Raw genomic sequence first — 23,519 nt, forward strand, 5'->3', positions numbered from 1 at the left:
GCTACTTTAACACAATTTCTCAAATCCTAAATCCCCAATATTGGATTACAGTAAGCAGATTACAAACTATGTGTAGACATCGATTCTACAGCATGATACGAAATTGCTTATTGAATTATTTATAACAATAATCTGCGCTTTGAATCATCGTAGGGTCGTGTACCATGGGGCGATGACTCATTTTAGGGGTAGGGGGGATTAGGACCAGATAATTGGGAGTGTACCTTATTGATTTTGGCAGCTGGCCCTTTTTTTTCGTACCTACATATTTTAAGAGATGCATGGGCTAATAGATTTTTTTCTTTAGTGGAGATTACTTGATGGGTGCGTGGGTGCTGTGTAGAAAAGGGATCAGCTGTCATTAAGTCGATATACGGTACCTTCATTGTCCGGTATAGATAGATAGGGAGGGGATTTTCATGCAAATATTTTGTCATGTTTTTGGCATTGGATTTTTACCGACTTCCCAAAGCTAAGAAGGTTCTCGATTTAGATATTTTTGTTATAAAACGTATGTTCACTAATAAATCTGATTTGGTTTTTCTCAGGGGGCGCTAACTTAGTATTGACACATCGATCAACACATTGAAACATAATTAAATATCGAAAACCGTCCTATAGACGTTCGACTTCATCACCCTTTGTAGTACAGTAAATGGGCAAAAGTTCGGCACACTCCGAGGGTCAAAGATACAGGCCCAGTACAAAACATAATTACCATCTATTGTAACCTATCGTAAATCATACTCTCACGGACTGGCCGTTGATGACGTCATGCCAAACAAAGCCCCTCATTGGTCGACGCGTAGTCACGTGACCGGCGCGTGCCAACTCTTTCACAAAATTAGACGGGGACGAACGTCATTCAATGTCATTACAGACGATTTTGAAAAAGGAATTTGCATATTTTTTTCATTTCTACGCTTGATGATTGGCCAATCAAAGAGTTTTATGGTAATTGTTACTTGTAGGATTAAGCGGGTCGTTTTGTGATACGAAAAATGGCAGTTTAATTGTGTTGGAGCGCTAAATGGCGAATAATTTTGTTGTGAAACGGTTTTTTATGTTATTGCCGCCTTTTTATATGACTTTGTATTGTTGTTTAGTACCTACCTATTAGCTTTTCTATGGTCAATATTACGTATGAACATTCACACTTACAAAAATCTTACAGATCACTCAATAGTAGATAAGGTTTTCGCTCATGTAGGCATATACATATACATACACAGTCACATGTATACATATATACCTACATTTTCATTCGTATAGGCATCCACTAATATCACCTACTACACTCTACAGCCGAGATAACACCAAACCCCGATGCAAAACAGTAGTCCCACAATTTGCAATATCGAACAAATATTGGACTACACTATTTATTTGTGTACTTCCCCCTTCTAAAGACCCTCCGAAGGGTTTACTTAATACCTAACGCCTAAGCAAACTCTGATAGTACAGGGATGCTGTCAATAAGGGATGTTTGGCGAAGAATTAAAGGATGCAAGGGTCTTGGAAAAACGAAAATGTTTTTTCGGGAGTGACAAGTTGAGGGGAAAGTTCGGGGTAATCGAATGACTCAGTTTTTTATGAGTAACTGTTCTCTTTACGTTGTTTTGTCCTTTTAGTCAAATGTATATTGATATACATATATCTTGAAAGTAAAGTTAATTAGATCTATTACGTAGGTGGTTAAGGCTTTCATGATAGTTCAATGTTTCAACGAGAGCCAGGGGATGCTCTCGTTGAAACATTGTATTTCATACTTCAAATATAAGGAAAGATGAAATAAAAATGAAAAATATTACCGTCAACAGTACTTACACTGCCTGTCACAAAAAACGTACCAAATCTAATATCCCAAAAAACCACAACAATCATTCAAAACCAGATGATAGCTTAACCATTACAAAACAAACCTCTTTATTAAAAAACTGGAGCTTTTTATAATTTCATAAGAAACTTCATCAATCAACGTCCGACTGAAGATCCGTCGGTTACCAACGAGTTATATTTAACCGCCTCTTTAGGTTACTGACCTAATTTAAAAAGATAATATTGTTTTTTATAAACTCCACTTGAGCTGTCTTTGTTTCGAATGGAAGGAAAAACAAAAGAACAGCTTTATTAATCTTCGTTCTATTAACTTATTACTACTATTAACTTTTTTTGTCTTAACAGAAAATCATTGTAAGTGTATTTCTTTCGGATTCAAGTCTAATTTGTGTGCAAAATAAATTTTTTTCAAGTTTGTAACAGCTAGTCGACATATCAATTTGATACATATACTACATTCCGTACATGTTCATTTTACGAATATTTTATGCAGTTGACAGCTGTCAATTTTCAAGAGCAAATAGCTCGAAAATAGCACTTTTTGTACTGACTAACAGTACTGTCAACTGCACCAAAAAAGGATCAAACGATTCTTCTCAATCAGTAACTTAAAACGAACTTTATGTTTAACAAAAAAATCGCAGTTGTTACTTTTGAAAACTGAATCTGTTTCATTGCAATATAGTGTAAAGTGTACAAACACATATGACCATTTTAGAAAACTCACAAAATCACAGTATTTTATCTGTACATAAAATAAAATAGTGCGAAAACAACCTTTCTTGGCAGTCGGGTAAATAGCTATCGAAAAAGGTTCGATGACCGTCAAAGCGTGGTTACCTAGACACATAAATGTCTCTACCCACTACTTCTATTTGTAATCTAATGTTTTGGCACAAATAAGGAATGGTAGACCATAATAGCTTGCTTATTTTAAATGTTCCTTGTATGTTATCTAGAATTACTTTAATTGAATGTCTTCTTACCTTTATTGAGTTAGATAATAAGTGATGATCAATTTGCAAAATAATTAGAATTCCAGCTTAGCCTTATTGCCAGCTATAGCATAATAATAGTAATATTTTACATAGATTTGAGCAAAATTGAACTTGGATTTCGTGTTTGACCCTTGTCTCACATTTCAGGCTATTTACTTATTAGCCTTTAGATAAGCCTTTCTCAATAAATGGGCAATCTAACACTGTTTTTTTTTCTAATCAGCATTCCAAATTTTGCGTCTTTGCATCAAACAACAAACTTTATAATTTTAGGATAGATTCACGAAAGAATTTGTTCTTCATGGATAGATTGTTCATAGAAATACCAAGATACACCTTATGATCGCGTCAAATACACTTATTTCGAGACATAAAACCGTAGCTCAGCTCTCCACTTATTTCCTCATTTCTGCGCAGAAAGTGCATTGGGTGGCCATTAAGGCCGGTGCACACTGAAGACTTTCGCAGCCACGCTCATGTACGTGGCTCGCAGTGTAATGTGCACTACCTGAATATAATGTGAAAGTTAGTGGTTATACTTTGAAATTGAATTAGAGAATGTTATATGAATTATACATTGTGTTAAGGTAGTTTTGTGGGCGGTGAAAAATGTAAATGTAATTTTATTTTAAGTAGTGTTTATTGTCGTTGTCGTATGTAAGTTATTTAAATCTTTATAGTCTTTGAAACCATCTCTCTCGATAGTGCCTGCAATCTGAACAGCAAATATTATTATTGTGTCCAACGAATACATGATCATCATCCTCCTACGTTTATCCCAATGTTTATTTTGGCTTGAATAAGTACAGTTTTTCTCAAATGAAATTGCTATCAAGCTTTGGCTATCAAGCTTCTTTTGAATTTCTTGCAAGTTTAATTCAAATATTTAACGAAACGTCGTAAAATGCAACAGTATGCGCCAACCGTTAGCCACATCGCAATACGAAAGGCTTGATTGATCGACGCCACAGCAATGAGCTTTAAATTACTGGTTTCCGTTCAAATGGAGACGTATGATACGATTTGCTGCAGTTTCGTTAATATATGTGAGCTTTATGAAGCGTGCAGTATTCCCACAAAATAACGAAGTTTATTCCGTTTCTGTTTCAACTCGTAAAGGTCAAAAATCTTGCCAACCTTCTTGACTACTTGGTAAAACAAAATAAGCTAATTCCCGACTTTGTATATTGTATGAGATTTACCTACGTTTATCTTTGTGCAATCTTGTAGCAACGTAATACATTTTAATCTTCTAAGTGCTGGTTGAACTAAAATCACTTCCCCCAAGAAGGTTTATCAAAACCAAAAACTTATTTAACTCTGTCCCTTAAACCCACATCCTAAACACAATAAACTTTTCCCTCCAATTAATCACCAAAAACTTTACCATACGGCAACAAATTAAACATTTTGTTTGCTCTACCACTTACCAAAGTGTTACAATGTATAAACATTTACCAAAGTTGACTCAAGGGCGCGCCACTTCCCTAGCCAATGCCACATAGCTGTCAAACTGACAGCTGTCAAGATGACAGTTGACAAGTTGACAGGTGTGAACGGTGGTGTGTTTCGACATTTATTGGATGCTAAGGGTATGTAGTGGAAATAAGTATTTTCTGAGAAGTTTTTCTTTGTGAATATAAATAAAGTATGAGTTACATGTACTCGCAGCGTTGAATTCTTGACGAGGCCTTTTACCTATTCGGTCCGTTTTCTCAACTGTCTGAATTTCCATGTATGTTATTTTATTAGTTTTAACCTAATGTAATCTACGACATTAAAAGGAAGAGCAAAGACAGATTTTATTGCAGCAACATAAAAATTTCCAGTCTAAACTTTGGTAAACATCGCCATCAAAACTAAACAGCTATGTCACTTTTACCTTCCCATAATCGTCTCGCCAACATTTCCAAACCGTCTTCAGCTATAAAAATATATGTTGAAACTGCGTTAGCCAATGAGCCGAGCGTTAACGGAAACAGACGAAAATAGCCGAAACCATTTCCTTCTAGACCTTTTTTTATTTTGTCTTTCAGAGACTTGTGTACTTTGCACGGATGGGTTGCCATACTAATTTGTGGTTTTCTTTGCTAATAGACGACCATTTTTAATTTGTTTTTAGGGTTTATTTTTGTGTTTAGTAAAGGAGATGGGAGTTATGAGGCGTGTTAAATGTTTAGGATCGAGTTTTGAGTATCATTATTTATTTAGTTCATTTGAGTCGCTCCTTGTAAAGCACTGGTACTCAGCTACATCCGGTTAGACTGGAAGCCGACCCCAACATAGTTTGGGAAAAAAGGCTCGGAGGATGATTTGAGTTTTTCCTAAACTTTGTTTTAATAACCATCAAAGTTTGATATTTTTTTTTAATAATTTCGCAATTCATTCTCGTGCACCGATGGATCTTTAAATATACTTGACAGTTTTTTGTCATGTCATTTATCATCATTATCTTCTAAAACTCACCATTTGGAAAGAAAAACGACATTTCATTCAACACTATTCTCATATCGGTGTCATTTGTATAATCTGTGAACGGTATACGAAAAATGAATGCGTTCCTATTTACGGACGAATTTCTTGCTTCTCCCTTTTCGGTTTATTTTGGTGGCAAGAATTAGGATTGAAAAGTTCGGTGCATTAACTACCACTTAATTTTAATGTAACTCTTACTGTAAACGTATGCTTTTGTTTATTTCATTGTTTCATTTGTTAAAGATTTCATGAGTAAGAGAAAAAAAATGTTACCATGTTGTTAGTTTTGAATATTATTTTTAGATACTTAGCTTATATTATTGCCTGATTAGAGAAATTGCCTGATTTGGTTTCAGATAGCATGCAAATAAATGGCAAAGAAATTAAGCTGTTATGCCAGGCTTACCATAAACTTCAATTCAAAAATAACCAACCTATTTCCTCATTTCCATTCAAAAACAGATCTTTACAGCACCCAGTCTTGAGACTTTTCTCTTTGTAAGGTTTCGATAAGTATCTTATCTTTAAAAGCAGATTTTTGTGGCCATTAATACAAACTTGGCTTGGTCTGCTGAGCCCAAATGAACTGGAGCCGCCAAGATACGGCCAAGACTAATTTTCAATTAAAACTTCATCAAAGTTTAAGTTCGTTGGAGTTTGGCGGTGGCTCAAGGTGGGAAAACAATGGGAATTGTTTTTAAGATGGCCGCGTTGTTTTTTTTAGTTTTTATTTTTGGAATGTATTATGTTGTTGTTTCTTTAATAACTGAATAGTGCATATTCGTAACACATACAAACTTAGAAAAGTTGCATTGGTATATGCCTGACCTGGAATCGAACCCACGCACTCATACTTGAGAGGTTATTACTTTACTCACTAGGCCACCACGATAATTCTAACCAAATTAATTGTAAAACAAAAACGATTTTCCGATGTAGCTATACACATTTTTAGCTTCAAGGCTTATTCTTTATCTAATCAAATCCTATTGTTTTGTCTTCGATCTCCTTAAATGCTAGACTCCTGGTACTACTTCATGCTCTTAAACGTTTATAACTTGCACCACAATCAAGATAAGATCTTCGTAAACTAACTACAGGTAACTTTGAACTACGGTTAGTGGCAAACGTTTATGTTTATATACATCTTGCCATTAATCGCTGGAGTTTGTTTAATACTTTATTATAGTTTTAATGAACTTCGCCGACGTATGCCGCTTTATTATTTTAATAGCTTACCTAAGGTTTAAGTTTCATCTTATGAGTTAGATCATTAGACAGAGTAAGTTTTGCATAAATAATACTTGGTATCTGACGAAACAAAGTAAATAAGACTACTATTTTTAGTAAGATGCATCTCTTAATATGGTGAAGGGCGGGCGTTTCGGGGGCTGTCCTTTGTAAAGAAGTTCAAAAAGTGCTGATTTTAAGCCTGCTTTGAATAAATGACTTTTGATTTTGATTTTTATAATAATTACAAAATGTAGCTGCGAAAGTATCAAGATTGCCTAAGCAGTGTCACTTGTCACCTACATCTAAGTGTTACCCTACGCAAAAAAACTACCAAAAGTAAATACATATAACATTTAAAAAAGTACCAAAATTTTTCAATATCAAACGTTATCTATCGTCACGTGCTGTACCCGGATCCGATACGTCATGTCGCACCACGTGACGTCACAACCGGACGGCCGATCCAAATTGGATTTTTATCCGATCCTCCAACGTCGATGCTGAGAATAAATTGTTTTTGTTCTGAAGATGTCTTTGTTTTAAGTTTTTCTTTGATAAAAGTCTTTTATGGAGTGTCGGGCTAAAGGAGAGTGATGTTGCCAGCTTTGTGGAGTGTGTACCTACTTTTTGCTTAAAAGCTGGAGCTGAGAATAAAGTTAAGCCGAATCTTGCAGCAAGTCTAGATGGCCTTTATTTATGTGATGTATGTTTGTTGACTCTAATAGAAAGTTTAAAAAAAAGTGTATTCTCGATTTTAAAAATTGACCAAACGTTACAAAACACATAGGTAAACGTAAGGCTTATTACAGTCAATATAGATCTAGCTTTTAAGGTAGAGGAAGTCTAATCAAAACAAACCAAAGATACCTCGTCCAAATCCACTAAAAATTAAATACACTGAAGTAAACAAGAACACTTAAAGGCAAACTTATTTCCTTTCAAACCTGCTTCTGTGTAACACTATAAATCATCTTCAATAGTTCTACAAGTTTCACGTTGAATATTATAAAATTTTCTTCAAAGGAAATTGAAATTGTTTCTCGAAGAGATCCTGACAGGCTCCGGTGCCTTTATACGAGATAAATGAACATCTTGGTACTGTAGACTGCACATCAGTGGTAACTGTCATGTACCTTAACTCAATAGTAATAAGTACTATTTTCCTATAAAACTGTTACCACTGACCTGCAGTTGACTGTACTTTGGTACTTCTCGGTACTTTGATGGCAGTTCGACACTTTAGTTTCTCATTGGATAGTATGAAGTTTTGGAGTATTTCGGTAACTACTCGTATCTTAGCGTGCCTTGTTACGATTAAGACTAGTTTGAGGTAGTTTATGTAAAGCTGTATGTAGTTTGGAGATAATCTTAATTGACGTCACGTAACATGGGTTTGTGTGCAAAGATGAATTTGTGTTCCTGTAAGCAGATAAATAGTATTTTTTATATTGGGATGCTTGAATAAAGGAACGATTTCATGTACTGTAAAAGTAATTTACATGATTGGTAGGTTAGTCGTCCCAGACGATGAATGTCTACTGCTGGACAAAGGCCTCCCCCAATCTGAGGGTTTTTCCCATATTCACCGCACTGGCCAATATGCATACAGATCTCTTGACACAATCTTGACTCTTGACCCTTAGCTAGTATACCCTATACAAGAGTAGGTAGTAGACATTTATTTTCTTTCACGAGAAGATTACCCAACTCTTACCAAACTATACTCCACTGTAATCACTTTAATTACTCCATTTTAATTTGCTTTATTTCTTATTTCCAGCGTGAGGGTGCTGCCCGCAGCGATGCGGAGCGCGAGAGACGCGCGCGCGGCGACTGGGAGGCGCGAGCGCGAGTCGCCGAGGCAGACGCGGCGAGGCTCGCTGCGAAGCTCCATGCTGCCCAGCGTGAGATTACCAGGTAAGATCTATGAAGAAAATTACAACAATAGTTTGTTAACTTAAGTCATCGTCATAGCTAAAAACGTCCACTGCTTGACAAAGGCCCATACTCAACGCGCTGGCCATGCGTGTTGATGAGGGCAGTCATCATCATCTCCCGAGCCTTTTCCCAACTATTTTGGCGTCGGGGTTGATGAGGATAGTGTGAGGCACTTTTTGAGTGCCTGGTCTGTTATTCAGTAGGGTACACCACGGGTAGGTGAGATTGGCGTTTGGGGTAGGACGAAGTATATTTAGTCGGCTGTTTAACGGAAAACGGCCACCTTTTACCACCAGCTACGTGTTTCTGTTCTGATCTCTAGGTAGAAACTTTATCAGAATCTGTAAAATACACTGTTCAACGGTCGTGGCCTTTTTGGCCAAACTCACGACGTCTCTTAAGTGCGACTGCATATTAAGATACGTAGACGTGAAAAATGTCTAGACTTGTTTATCAGAATCTTCACTGAAATATGGTTTATGTTACTCTCGAAACAGTGTACCTAAGCTACCTACAACTCTGTGCAAACTGCAAACGTTGCATTGTAGTACCCAAGCCTATTCAGTCTAGACACAAATAAAAATCACATTTCCATCTTGCAAAAATGACAAAAATCTCCACCAGCTCGTAATTCTTTTAAAAAACGAACATCAAAAATAACACCAAAAATATTGAAGTGCAAAAAGCAGAGACGAAAAGCCGACAATAATTCGCTGAACAGTAAACAACCACTAACGAGATTGCGGACACACCAGTTGATAATTATACAGAATACCAATTAAAATATTGCCTTGTGCAAACAATTCGACGAATATATCTGAATTCTGAATATTAGGTTCGTTACTAACGAGGTTGTACCTACTCAGTGATACTGGCAACTTTCGTGATTTCTGCCAGGGACGGGCTTGGGGCACCAAGTTTTAATTAGTACGTACATGTTTTAAAAAAAGTTATCCCTTTGTGAAGTTATCTGGTTAAATGTGGGTTGTTTAATTCCGTGTTACCAGGGAAATGTTTTAATGCATTTATTTTGGGATTTAAACATTTTTATTTGGAGGATTTTTGTGAAATTACTTAAAATATAATGTGTCTGTGATATTGTTGCTACCTTTTTTTGTTACGATTCAAGTAGCCTAATTACGACCCTGTACACGTCGTGTAAATTGATGAAGCCATACCAATTTCACGTTTACGAATCGATGCTATATCGATAACCGATGTTATGGCACTGTTCGAATTAATGAGCCGTTTAAATCGAGAACTACTGTCGATTTTATTGCCAAATTATTATCGAGTCACATTGATGGTACTTAGGCGTTATCTGACTGTATTACAAAGGCATTTAAATAATTTAACGATTGGGGAATTGAATGTTTGTCATGCAAAATGTACTTTAAATATCTATTGATGACAGAGCAATTCTGATTATCCGAGTTGCAATACAATATCGTGAGCACACTCGATTTTACGCGAACAGGAAAACTCTCAATAAATAAAAGCCTAATCTCGCTTTGTAAGCAAAATTTTATATTCGATCCCATCGAGATAAAACTCGCCAACAATGCAGAAGTTCAAACGAAAAAATACATAATTCTCATTTCGATAATTTAATATCGGAAATTAGAATCGGGAGAATCCGTCGAGCGATGCCTATCGAGCTCACTTCGGTAATTAACGAAGTTGAGTTCCAATTTCGAATTTACGGTACGGCACGGTAATCGGCCGGTGTCATTGGATGGCGATAAGCGTTCGTCCGATTGGCCGATCGACCGTAACTTTTCCGAATACGAACTTCGGGATTTACGGTCCAAAGTCCGTTATGGATTTGACCCAATTTGTTCGGGACTCGAATTGAAATTGGATTTTTTGGACCGTACCGTCCATCTATTTATTGGTTATGAGGTTCTTTGTTGACTAAAAGGTACTTTGCACGACGCTTATTTTGCGTCTTTTGTATTTGGGATAAAAGCGGGTAGTGTCAGTGTCAATTGTTTTATATTGGGAAAGCCTTTCGTTTGGTCCTTTTTCCTTATGTGCCAAATGGTATTGGTCCTTCGCTACTCAGCATTATGGATGAGCTCATATTACTTTAAGAGGACGCTGAAATCTACTGTAAGATCCCTACATGTTTATTCAATTTAAAGACTGTTTGATTACTATTGACTATTAATTTAAGCTTGTTTACAACCACACATAAAAATATCAAAAATATAAAAGCTTTTTAGATACAAATTACTGAAATAAAATCCCCGTGAATTTTCCAATTTTCCTTTACCATGGTCTGTACCTTGTAACAATTGAACCGAACGGAGAGCATATCCGATGTCAATCAAAAAACGTGAGAACCAACATCTGGTTCCGTATAAAGACTTCAGAGGAAAACGAATTTGTTTGGCAATGTACAGTCGGAGAGAAAAGTGAGAGGAAGCTTTAATTTTGGAATGAATTCACTATTGGTGCTTGTGCTTACAACCTTTCTAGGATTTCAAAATAATGTTAGAACATATTGCTAAATTTTAGAATAGAAGAGTTTGTCCACAAGTGGAGAAACTTTTTTGCCGATGTGAACTCGGGAACATTTAATGCATTAAATTGCAAATTGATAGGTAATATTATATGGTATGTATTAAACGGTAAGATAGAGTAAATACATTTACATAAATGCCAAAATAAAATTAAATATAAGTATATCGCGACTTTAATTAATAACATGGAATAAAACGCAGGTATCACAACCATGGAATATAATTAATGCGCTTTATTTATAACTTGGAATAAAACTCAGGTATCATCAAATATAATTTAAACAGTAACCGTCTTACCACAAAAACTTTTAAACGTCAGTTTAAGACTTGTCTAAAAAAATGACTGATTATGACGTTGACATATGGTTCATTTTGCAGCCACAATTTTTTTAGACAAGTGTTAAACTGACGTTTAAAAGTCAAACGTAAATAAACCCCAGTTCATGTAAACAAACTTACGTTACCGACTGTACTAGGGTACCCTAATAGGATTATTGCGGTCTAAAAAACACTGATACAGTCTGCATGTCTATGTGTTTAGTTCCTGAGGTACAGCTAATGTTATTGTGAAACATACAGAAATAAGAGGAGCAGAGCGAAATAAGTAGCGATCAAATGTTTGAAGGGGAATTTGTTTTGGAAGAGAGTGTGTAATTATTTTGGAGTGCTGGAAATAAGCTCTTAGACGTATCAGTGATATGTTTGTCTGTAGTATTAATGTGAATTTGAGTTTGTTTGTGATTTTAGTACTTAATGATAAAATGGATGACCCAATTGAGGTATCTGTGGCAATAATCAGAATTTTTTGACGTCAAGTAATTTCTTACAAAAGCGGTTGAAACAGCGGAAACAGTAGTCTATATTGATATTATAGAGGTGAAATATGTTTTTGTCTGTAGAAAGCTCCGAAACTACTAAACTGATATGTGATACTCTTCATTGTTAGAAAGCTGTACTATCTCTGAATGAAATAAGCTATATTTTATCCGAGTACGGGATGAAGATTCCCCGAAACGCGGGTGAAACGGCGAATTAAATAGAACCTTGTGATTCTAAAAAAAAGCACTATGCACCCACTACATGCTTTTACTTTTTTTATTATATCAGTGAACCCTTGCTACAAAATCTGCCTACCTCACAAACTAGTGTTAAAATTCAAGCCACGTAGCGTGCGGTAGGCTCGACCCTATCCTATTTGTATGAGAGCGATGTTGTTACATCGATTTATAAAACACCATGATGATGGTATGCCATGATACATCACTATGGGTCTACTGGGAGATAGTGTTGATGCTCTGAATTTGAGTGGGTTATGTTATATGTATGGTACTTTACATTATATAGGTACTAGCTTATTGGCGGTTTCATCCGAGTCCTTTGGCAACTTCTCTGGTCACTCAGATGAGAAGTGATAGATAGACTTCCTTTAGAATTTAGCTGTCTTACACTGAAAGATTTTTTTAATCGGTACAATTATTATTGACTTAAGCTCGTACAAAATTTTCAGCGTCGTAATATTAGTATATAACTATAGATTCAAGGCATTCGCGTTTAAAACATAACTCTCTGATTGTATAATAAATTGCTACTGATTCCCAAATTAGCTGGTAAAAAATCTAAAATACTGTAAATGTCTGGATAATTTTAGTGTTCAAGAGATATTCACATTAAAAAAAAAATGGTAGGTATCAGTAACAGCCAGCTATAAGGATTGCGAGAAAATCATAGAATAAAATCAGAGAAAAGTTTGTCTAGCAAAAAAACTGAACAAATAACAAACTATCATATTGCACCCACGTTCACAACAATTAAATAGAAAAACTCAAAGCTTAATAAAACACCACACACGATCTCATATTTCACGGACAATATCGATACGTATCGATTACGAATCGAGTTCTCGGCACGTGCGCTTTACGCAAACACCGCACGTTGCACCATCAATATTCATAATCGGTAATCTTATATCGATTCATCGGTACTCGTATTATATTGACTTCACAAGTGCTTAAATCACCGTGAAGATTTTTTTATTTCTGTGGTATTTTATGGACCAGATGATCAATGAGAATATGAAGGTTTGCGAACTCAAAATTGATGGTTACCCAACTTACTGAAAAACGTTATTCAAAAATAAAGTCGACTTCTGTGGCTGACTGTACAAAAAAGAACCATCAGATTAAGGTAAATGAAACCGTAGAACTTCGCATAGATAGTAGTTGTAAAAACGAATCAAACACTATTATGTATTTCGATCATGATTGTTAAAAGAAAATACTTTCCCAATCATATTTATTGTGTGCAGAAATCCCGAACAATATCAGGTATCGATTACAGGACTCGAGTCACGTGCTCGATTCACAAACACCGCACGTCGCGCCATCAATATTCATAATCGCTAATCTTATATCGATTCATCGGTTTTCATATCGAGTAGAATTTGTAAGCGTATATTTGCAAGTCTATGCCGCTTAGACTTAATCATGCCTAGGTGTCTTGAATTATGAAATACCTTACTCATCTTTATTTAAAACATATTTCGGTCGAACTTGAGCTTTCAAAAATTCTCTAAGTATCAAAAAACTTCCTGGATAGAGTTGATCTCACTGACAAGAGTCAGTCATAGAATCAGCATTTTGAACTAAAAGGAACAATTTCTTTTTCTCTCGATTCTTTGTTGTGTCCATCCCTATAAGACGCACATCGGAACTGAGCATTCAAAAGTAAAAATACCTTCCTATTAAAAGTAACACCATACCCCATTATAACCCAAGAAAAGAAAAACATATATCAAAGTCGAAAACCAAACAAATTAATCCTAAACATCTTTCATCGCCTCTCTATTAACACAGCATCCATCAGAATTAATAACACTATTAGTTTTTAAAACAACTTGTTCTAATCTTACAAACTATAATTGAAAGGGACCATGAACTTCGTCTGGGTATGATCCACGTATCTATTTACGTAGTCCCCTTGCATCGTAAAACTTATAAATAATAAACTTACGAACGTCCAAACTGGGGTCGGGTTCAGGAGAAAGAATTGACTGGATCATCTATATCTTTTGGTATCAAGAATTTTGGGTGTCATCCGTCTCTTAAATGGCATAATTCGTCAATGTCCTTTAATCGAAATCAATTTTTAATACAGCTTAGTATAGTAGTTTCTAAGAATTAAAGGATGTTTTATTCACATTATCTGCTAATGTCGTTTAAAAAGGCTTTGATTTTGAAATAATGATGGCATAAAAATCGTATCTTGGATAGCTCAACTGCTGTTAAATTGAAATACGAAATAGTTGTAATGTAAAATAAAAATATCCTTCCACGTTTGAAGTTTTACAACCCTAAAATGTTGATACAAACAGCTGTACAAGGGAGATATCAGTTTATGAGATACTATCACATAGATCATTAGACATGTGTTCGTTTGATGGTCGTGATAGCCCAGCTTTGTCCCACCCTTATCGGGCACCATAAAAATGTTATGTGGTTCGAGCTTAGCTTGAAGAAAAAACCTATGATTTTATGGCAGTATTAAGTGTCACGTTCTGAGGCGATTTTATTGAGGAATGTACAGAAATACACGGGTTTGGGTGCTGAAGAATAACATTGTCAGCCAATAGTTACCATTGAAACGCTGTAAACTGGTTTTAATTTAAACTTTGATAGTAGATAGAAAAAATGTTTAAAAAAATGTTTTGCGATATCCAAGTTGTTGCCTTTTTTAATCGACTCCCCAAAAAGAAGCAGTTTCTCGATTCTTACTAGTCATCATCTCCTGCATACTTAGACTATTTTATGTTTGAATTTAATGTTCTCTGTATGTTCCTTCAATCAATAATGACCATCTAGAAAACTGTTCCCTCTATCCGGATACCAATAATTACTACTTATTCAGCTATACTGACATCGTCCACAAACGTCTCGTCTTTCCTTCATTAATCATCAATTTCCGTTAATTGTAAACAATTGAGAACCATTTGTCAATCAATTTCATATCCTATCAGCTGTACAGACATTGTGTAGAAGTAGCATTGTTACAAACAGACTCTTTAATACATGCAACATTGTGGAATCATTTCTATACTCATTTGATACGAAAGCCACTAACTAATCTTAGGATAGGATCAGAAGTATTTCATAACTTTGTATTTTAAGACATGGAAATTTTGACATACAATATAGACCTAGTAACAAAATATGTAGAATTACCGAACACGAGTACCCAAATCCAACTGTAAATTTCAAAAACAAAATCATAACGATTTGAAACCATTTCCCTCAATAGGTAACCGACACTGCTCACACAATTAATTCCAAGTGGAAATCAATAATATTCCATCCAAGTGCTATACGATATTCCTAGTAAAATATTGAGGCAGCTGTCGCGTCGTTTGACGGCTGGTGAGCTCTCCTCTAAAAATAATAAGACACCCGAAACCCTCTTTGAGAGAATATACCCTAGAGGGAAAGCAACACCATGGGTATTTTGATTTTAGACACTGAAGTTTACTTTTGAACGAGTTTTGAGTGACAAGTTGACAATTATTGGAGATGATGATCGGTTACCCAGAAAATTGTCTGTTGATTCTTTTTACAAGTCTTTCTTGACTTTAAAGGTCCCGTTGTGTATCTCGGATTAACTTCTTTGAGTTCGTTATTTTCTGTGAATCTTCACGTGATTTCAATTAAATATGGTACACTGATATTTTATACTATGGGTTCACAATGAGACACAGATACGAGAAATATATTCAGCAAAATTTAGTTCTGCAACAAAACCCTACGCGACTTTTCATATAGGACTTATCCAAAAAGACGACACCACTCCCCCCAATTAATTTTTCCGACTACCCTCACTCGCATTCCTCTACTTTAATTTCACGCCTACAACAGAATTAAGATGTCATTGCAACTCGATACCGTCACATAATGACACCCCCCACCCTAGACATTCTCTAATTGTCTGTTTTATTTGTCACCCGACACTGAGGACTTGGCCCTTGTTTTTTCATCAGAAAAATAAAATTTTAGGGTAACTTTAGACAGAACACTTGGTGGACGTATAATTATATCCATTCTTGGAATGGAAGACTTAGGGGGTTGTGTCTTGTCAAGGACTGTAAAGTGAATAGCTTTTCATGATAAAGTGCTTTCAGAGACCTTTTAGACGGCTAAAGAAAATGATACGAGGTTTGTCCCCAAAAGACTAGAATCTATCATAATAGTGTCGATTATCTACTAGCTAACAATAAAGTTAAGATCTACAAAAATAAAAATGAGCTACAAGAAGCACATAAAATTAAAGACCCTTCATCATATACAAGAGAGATACAAAAAATAATAAACTTATCAAAAATCCATAACAAACAAAACAAACACAGGTAAAACTACAACTCACCAGGGTAACATAACCATTAAGATAATAGAAGAGGATTTATACCAGGCCAGATAAAACACCACTCAAGTACGTGAGCAACTCGTACGCGTACCGAAGATATTAATGACGAACATGTGTTCTGTACTGTACCTAATGGATAATAGTTTGAATTGCTATTAGGTGGAGTAGATTGTGCTGGGTTTATGGGAGTATGTTTTGCTGGGATTCAGTTGGAAAAGGATGATGGGGAAGAAACTTATAGAGATGTAAATTTTCAGATTAGAGCTGCTCGGTAGCCAAAAATTAAATTTTAAATTAAACAATTTAGGGCAAAAAGCAAGCCAAGTTCGTGCTACAGAACTTTGCCCATCTAAAATCACTAATACTATTCATAAAGAAAAAATATTAACAAATCGTTTTAATGCCCATTTTATGTAGTAACAGTATTCGTTCCCCATTTATTTCCATTCCGTTTTACAATCTAGCCATCATGTTTGTCATTATTTATCCATAATTAGAAACATATTCTCCTCAACTTGTGTTGAGCTATATTTCTGTAATGAGTGAAGTTGTGTTCGCTTATTTTTAGACTAGTCTACTCCTGTTCGTACCACGAAATGATCTATTTATTATTTGGTGTCATGAAGTAGCCCATTCAAGATAGTCCTTGGTTTTCAGAATTTTTATTTTAAAATATCATCAGTGTTTTGTGATTTTTCCTAGTTTCAGAGTAAATTCTATATCTGAATGTTCTTCATTGTCTCATTTTAATTTTATATTGGTTCTATTTACGATAGTTGACGAAAAATATATAACTCTTTAAACTTTGACCTACATGTTGTACTTACGCACATTCGTATAAATTCATGAATTAGAGAACACTTACAATGGTTACTAGTCAGTACTACATGCCTGACCTTTCCGAAGGACAGCAAAACGGTTTGTATTCGTCCTTACAAGGTTTCTTTAACCTACTTCTTCCTAGCAGAAAATAAATGTTATTCGCCTTTCATTTATCCTTGCAAGCTGGTAAGTATCACTTTTAAAGGATTCCTAGTGAACACATAATATGTTGCAAGATAATTTAAAATGTATCCAGAACACATGAGAGTCAGACCTTAAAATGGATCCCTTTTGCGCCTAAAAACAGCATTATCAGTCCTAACAGCCATGTATCTCCAAACAAAAACAGCACGACATACTCGTACATCGTCATACTCTCTCAATGAGACTTGTGGACCGTGAACACGAGGGGGGTAAGCAGACACACTGCTAACATCTGCAGCTCTTTTATTAACAACTGTTTACGATATGGCAGTACAGGGGAGGGTTTTATTTTTAATTTTTGTGCTGTGAAAGTAGCTGTCATAGTGGTCTGTGTTTGTGGAATGTTATTGAATTATTGTTGTTTTGCTTTTGTACTGTTTTATTCTTGTCTTGGAATCTTGGATGTTGGTGTAGTGGTACCCCATAACAAAAACTGGATTTACGGTTTTATGTTATTCAGCAGCCCTAGCTTGCTTTTCATCTATAGTCTGTCTTGTCTTCCTGCCTTCTTTATAAACGTCTAAATAGACTTGACAAAATTCTACTCAAAAATAACAATGTCGTCTAAATAACCTATGCCCTGCAACGCGGCACCACTTGTCAATGAAAATTAAACGGAACAACCCCTCATCTTTGTCACATATCAGCTACCAACGTACTATGCAGATCACACCCATCTGATACCCGAACATCAACCTTATATCCTTGAAATAAGGTATCGATTATCCCACGCGTTAGTTTCAGAACTGAGAACTTAACTTTGTCTAAAACGCTCTGACATTACCGCTTGAAAGTGCTACCGAATTCTAAAATGAACTTTATGTCTTTGTGTTAAGGTTTGAATTTGAGGACTTTGCTCAGATACAGGACTTTCATTTCTATGTTTGTGAGAACGTTTGCAATTAGCTCTCGGAGTGGAAAGGAACGTTTTTAATAGATGACGTGTTTTGGAGGCATTCCTTTTGTTTCAATGTCTTGTGACGTTACAAATTCCTTTGCTCCTTTTGCTGTACGAAGGTAGTTGAGAAAGCTAATAAGAAAAAGATTTTTCAACATTAATCTTTAATAACATTAATCTTTATTATTTTATATGTTTTATTTACTATGCAACTGAGCAATCACGGTATAACGGCTAAACTGATTGAGATTTTTGGCACTGAGATATAAGTGAAGTACTTTTATCCGGGTGATTTGAGTCGCTCTCCTGGGATGCGGATGAAATCTCGGGGAAAACCTATTATCTATTTAAATATGTATGATAGAACTTTCAATAAAATGAAATCATTTTTTTAGTTCAACTTTTAAATTGAGGACCCTGGTACTTTGAATACGGGAAAAACTTCAATTGGTACTAAAAAATAATTTACCAACAATTGCAATTGGCAGAATAATAATATCCTAACACATAATATTTTTCCATAGGGTAGAAATACCCTAGATATTACCTCAGTCCTACAAACGCGGGGTAAACACTATAAACTTCCCCTATTGAGGGGTGCAGTGCATTTGCATACAATGTAATTTAAATTTAAACTGATTCGCGATGTAAATAAACAACGGCCAATTTTATTTTATTTAGTTTTTTTATTGAAATTGGTTTAAAAAAAATACAAATTATATAAGAGACGCTACATTTGCAATATTTAGAAATTATCCACCTTCAAAACACCTTTTCTTATAAAAAAGTAAGAAACAGTTTATTTCTAATCGTCGTAGTGTATTACCACAGATTACCTATAGAATTTATTAGATCAAGTTTATGTATCTACATATAATAATAAAAATAAGTTCTGTTTTGTGTGACAATTACAATATGGCTATCGTCGGAACAACAGCCTGGTTTAACTAGAATCCCTACAAACAAATTGCTTCTACACAAACTAGCAAACAAAGTAAAACTTCCTTACAATATCAGCTGATGTTTTCCAGTCAGTGCTTATAATGGCCGATCTAATGACCGCTAATTCACCTTGCCACAAATACTCTTGGTCAGTCGTTCTTTGCTTCAAGTATCGATTGGGGCAACTGTTACCTATATGCTGAAATGGTTAACTGGTTCTATTGCTTTCTCGTCTGTAGAATATTCTAGAATGTCACCGATCTCAACTGTTCCTATATTAACTTGTAAGGTTTAGAGATTAATCTTTATTTGATACAGCTTAAATCGAGCTCGGAATCTTTCGCGTAAAAATACTCGATCACTCGCCTAACAGACTGTTCAAATTGCTTTTATTCTAAGTGAAACTTTGTGGCCAAAAACTGGATTTAGGACCAAAGATTTTAGCTGAACCATCTAATTTCTTATACCACCTACACCAAACAATTTAGCAGAGTACTACCACCTAAAAATAGGACTCCAATACGACACTTTAACCTCACTTCGCAGCCAAACAGACTGATATATTATAGCCCACCCCTCATTCGTATTCCGTCCGCGCCCTCCGCGACCTACCCTGTATCGATCGTACGTTTTATACTTTTTGCGGGAATCCCTCACGATGACCTTCGTAGAGTTCGACTTTGTTTTGGCAAAGGTATTTTTGGATGCTCCTAATATATTGGTAGGTGTTGGAGTAAGGTTATACGGTGAAGTTTAAGGAATGGTTATGGAGTTTGTTCGATTAGATAAGGATTAAGGTGAAACGTAAAGGGTGGTTGTAAGTCATAACAGTGTTGAAGGAAGCCTAAATATGTAGTTTGTGGAGTGAAGTGATAGAAAATATTTTTATCAAGTAAGAAGTTATTTCTGAAGATGTCAGACAAATGTCTAGACTCTTAATGATGGTATTAATTGCGCTGAAAATATTTAAGACAAAATTAGCTAAAAGTAAACTAGACATGGCTCCTTTTTTCTTGAACAAAATATCAATAGAGAATATGAAGACACATTCTTCCTTCCACAATTTCATGATGTACCCACTGAAGTAAAAAGTCATATAACGAAGTGAGCTTGTAGGGGATATAGCGCGAACATTCCTTATAAGTTTCCGATAAAAGTAGGAATTTTTCCGAAGTACGAACATTGTCAGTTCATAAAGTGAGAGGCTTCATGTCGGCCAGATGCTATTCCAACGATATTGCTAACTTGTTCACCCGTTTTTTACTTGTACCTTATGCTCTAACTTAGTTTTATTTCTGAATAATTTTAGGGTTAGTATGGTGGTTTCTTGTGATTGATATCTTTGGTTGTAGGTTCTTCTTGTATTGATGTTTTCACATTTTGTTAGGATTCTTGATGTAGCGTGATGTCCCATTATATGCTGCATTTTGTTTTAAACCTACTACTACATAGCTGTCATCTTCTATCAGATAAATACATTCATTCATCTTTATCTTTTGTAATAATTTTCTTCATATCATTCACATTTTCATAATTCCTGTGATATTTATCATTTTAAAGTAACGACTGTCCTTAATGGATCTAAATTATACTTTACAAAACAAAATATTACGTAAAATTTTAATGACCTAAAACCCAAGCAAAAACAGCAAGAAAATCTTAAAACCTCAAATAAAAAAATGTCATACTTGTGAGTAATAGCAGCTTGCATACCAGGGTCGCATGAACGCGAGGCGTCTCGAGATTGCAGTGCTGCATAACGAGCAACGTGACCCTTTGTAAGAGATGTATGAAGATTGTTGCTTAATAGCTGCCTGTGTGTTTTGGTTCGTTAACGTCTGTCATTTAAGAGTGTGTGTGTTTTGTGAAGATGTGTGCTGTGGTCAAGATGTGGGACACTTGTGGAGACATAAATAAGTCGTCTATGTACATAGATTAGTGAGAAGAATCTGCTAAAAAGTAAATCCAAGATCGACTCTAACGAAATTATTTTTTTGCTGTTTTCAATATAACAATGTGTACAACGTTCATATTAAGGCTGTGCTAAGCTCTTATTATGGGTACTACGATTTTGGAGCAATAATCCTCAGACCAGACTAAGACTCAGATTGCTCAAAACAGATTGATAACTACTCAGTTTCAAATTGCACCTCGCACTACTCAAGCGTAATATGGCAGGAGATAGAACCACTACATCTAATACCTTCGCTCGACAGCTTTAGAAAGAGGCTTTGTGTTACTCCGAAGGTGCGAGGGTATTTGAAGAAATTGCTTTTGAGGATTTGAGGCAACACCTATTTCTTACATGGATATAACAAAACCGCAATCTTTTCTATAATCCTGGCAGGATACCATCAGCTGAAACATAACTTAAAAAAATATTCAGCGAAAACATATTTCATGGAAAAGAGCGTGAAAGGCTTTCCAACTTCATAAAAAAACGAGGAAGAAAAGAGTTAAAGCGTTTATAAATATCAAGCTTACAAGAATTCACGCAATTTTTCTCTATTTTCCTACAAGATATTTCACCGGCATTTTGCCAAATATTTCCTGAAAAAAGTCGGGAGTTCTGAGATAATCTCACGAATGCTCGTTTTTCTTATCTGCGAGGAATGAGTGAATGATAATGAGCGGCGAATGAGAGTGAAGGAAGGAATGAAGGCGGGTAGGAATAATATTGTGACGGGTCGCGTGCTTTCACTATGTCACGTACTGGTGGATGAAAGATGCGAGAGTGAGTTATTTTGATATAGCTTCTGATTTAATACTGAGCTCAGAAAGTACGGATTTGTTTTTAGTGAAAAACAAAAGAACGTGTATTGGGTTACTCGCGATGTAAATTGAATACAACTAATAAAAGATATTGTTTAACTATACGAGTCATTTCAGACCAAATTTCAATAAACCTATATCAGGTAAACAAAGAACACATCAAACAAATGCCAACATAAGGATAAACACCACTAACACAATACATAAATAAAGATTAGCAATCATTTTTACGACGTCACTCATAAATAAACATAGCATCTATGCATAAAACAGGCACATAGCAAGATGCACCCTAAGAAATCAGGGTGCATTCCCCTAGCCTTTTTCCAAAGATATATGATTTTAATAATCGCCAAGATTACGGTAAGGAGGGACGGGAGACCTCTATGTCCCTCTGAGTGCTGTCTGTCTTGAGAAATTGTCCCCGTAGCTATTTCATTTGTGAGGGCCACTTGATATATGCCAACTCTTGTGTTGTATTCAAAGGAGGCTTGAAGAACCTTTTTTCTTGTCGGAATTTCTTTTATTTGATTTTTGAGTTTAAGATCTTAAGATTTCTGTTGTAAGTTTAAAAGGGATTTTGTGGTGAATTTTAGGCTTGAGTGCTCTTTGTTTGATTTTTTTGTGCGGATGAAAGGACTATGCACAATGCTTAGATATTTTGTGGCAGAAATCAAAAAGCATACCTTTTGTTTTAAATTGTCGAAAAACATGAAATTCCTTGACGTCTAAATCAAAAACCCAGTGAAAATGTGCACGACACACGTACGAACAAAATCTTAGCTACCTAACTAACTACCTTTCTACACGAGAACAAATCAAAAACAGCTGTTTACGAAAACTTGATGCTCAAGTAGTAATTAAAGTGCGCGTTAATCCCACGTCATGCGAAAGACTTTCTCATTCGAAGAGCGAGGAACGAGGAGGCGGTAGACTGGAGAAAATGTCGCCATTGCGAATTGAAATTTTGAATTGTTAGGCGTATGAACATTCGCAATGATGTAAAGTTGGATATTAAGTATTGTAGATATATGAAATATTGTAGAAGTTGTATTTTCTCAGTTTGGATATACTTTCGGTGTAAGAGGCTAAACACAGTTGTTTCTCTGCCTTTGTTGTTAGTCAAGCGCCTATAAGAGATGCATATTATTTATTAGATTCAAAGCCTGTGATCAGTAAAAGAGGTAAAATGAGATAACATTACAGAGAACAGAAATATAGGATAACATGCTTTTTTTGTATAGACGACGGAAAACTCCTTCCAAAAAAGCGTAGCTCTTTTCAAAAATAAAAAGGTTCACAATTTTGCAACATCTCAGCAAATTGCTAGCAAAGTGTGAACTAAACGCAAGATGACAGCGCGCGAAGAAGCTTCAATTCCAAGATGGCGACACAATATGGCGACGACCACGCGACTGACAGGCATTATTGAGACTGCAACGGGTGCAGTGGTTTCTTAATAAACGA

The 23,519-nt window shown here is 35.5% G+C and overlaps 1 protein-coding gene across 7 annotated transcripts in view; it reads left to right on the forward strand.

The window, feature by feature from the left end:
- LOC110372723 (uncharacterized protein) overlaps window positions 1–23,519 on the forward strand; it is a 386,544-nt gene that overhangs the window by 236,785 nt on the left and 126,240 nt on the right. For all 7 annotated transcript variants that reach the window (XM_049839203.2, XM_049839202.2, XM_049839204.2 and 4 more), the window contains one exon: window positions 8,326–8,462. In XM_049839203.2, coding sequence (XP_049695160.2) covers window positions 8,326–8,462 — 137 coding nt within the window. The remainder of the gene's footprint in view (window positions 1–8,325; window positions 8,463–23,519) is intronic.

The sequence above is a fragment of the Helicoverpa armigera genome, chromosome 9 (genome assembly GCF_030705265.1).
Source record: "Helicoverpa armigera isolate CAAS_96S chromosome 9, ASM3070526v1, whole genome shotgun sequence".
Lineage (NCBI taxonomy): Eukaryota > Metazoa > Arthropoda > Insecta > Lepidoptera > Noctuidae > Helicoverpa > Helicoverpa armigera.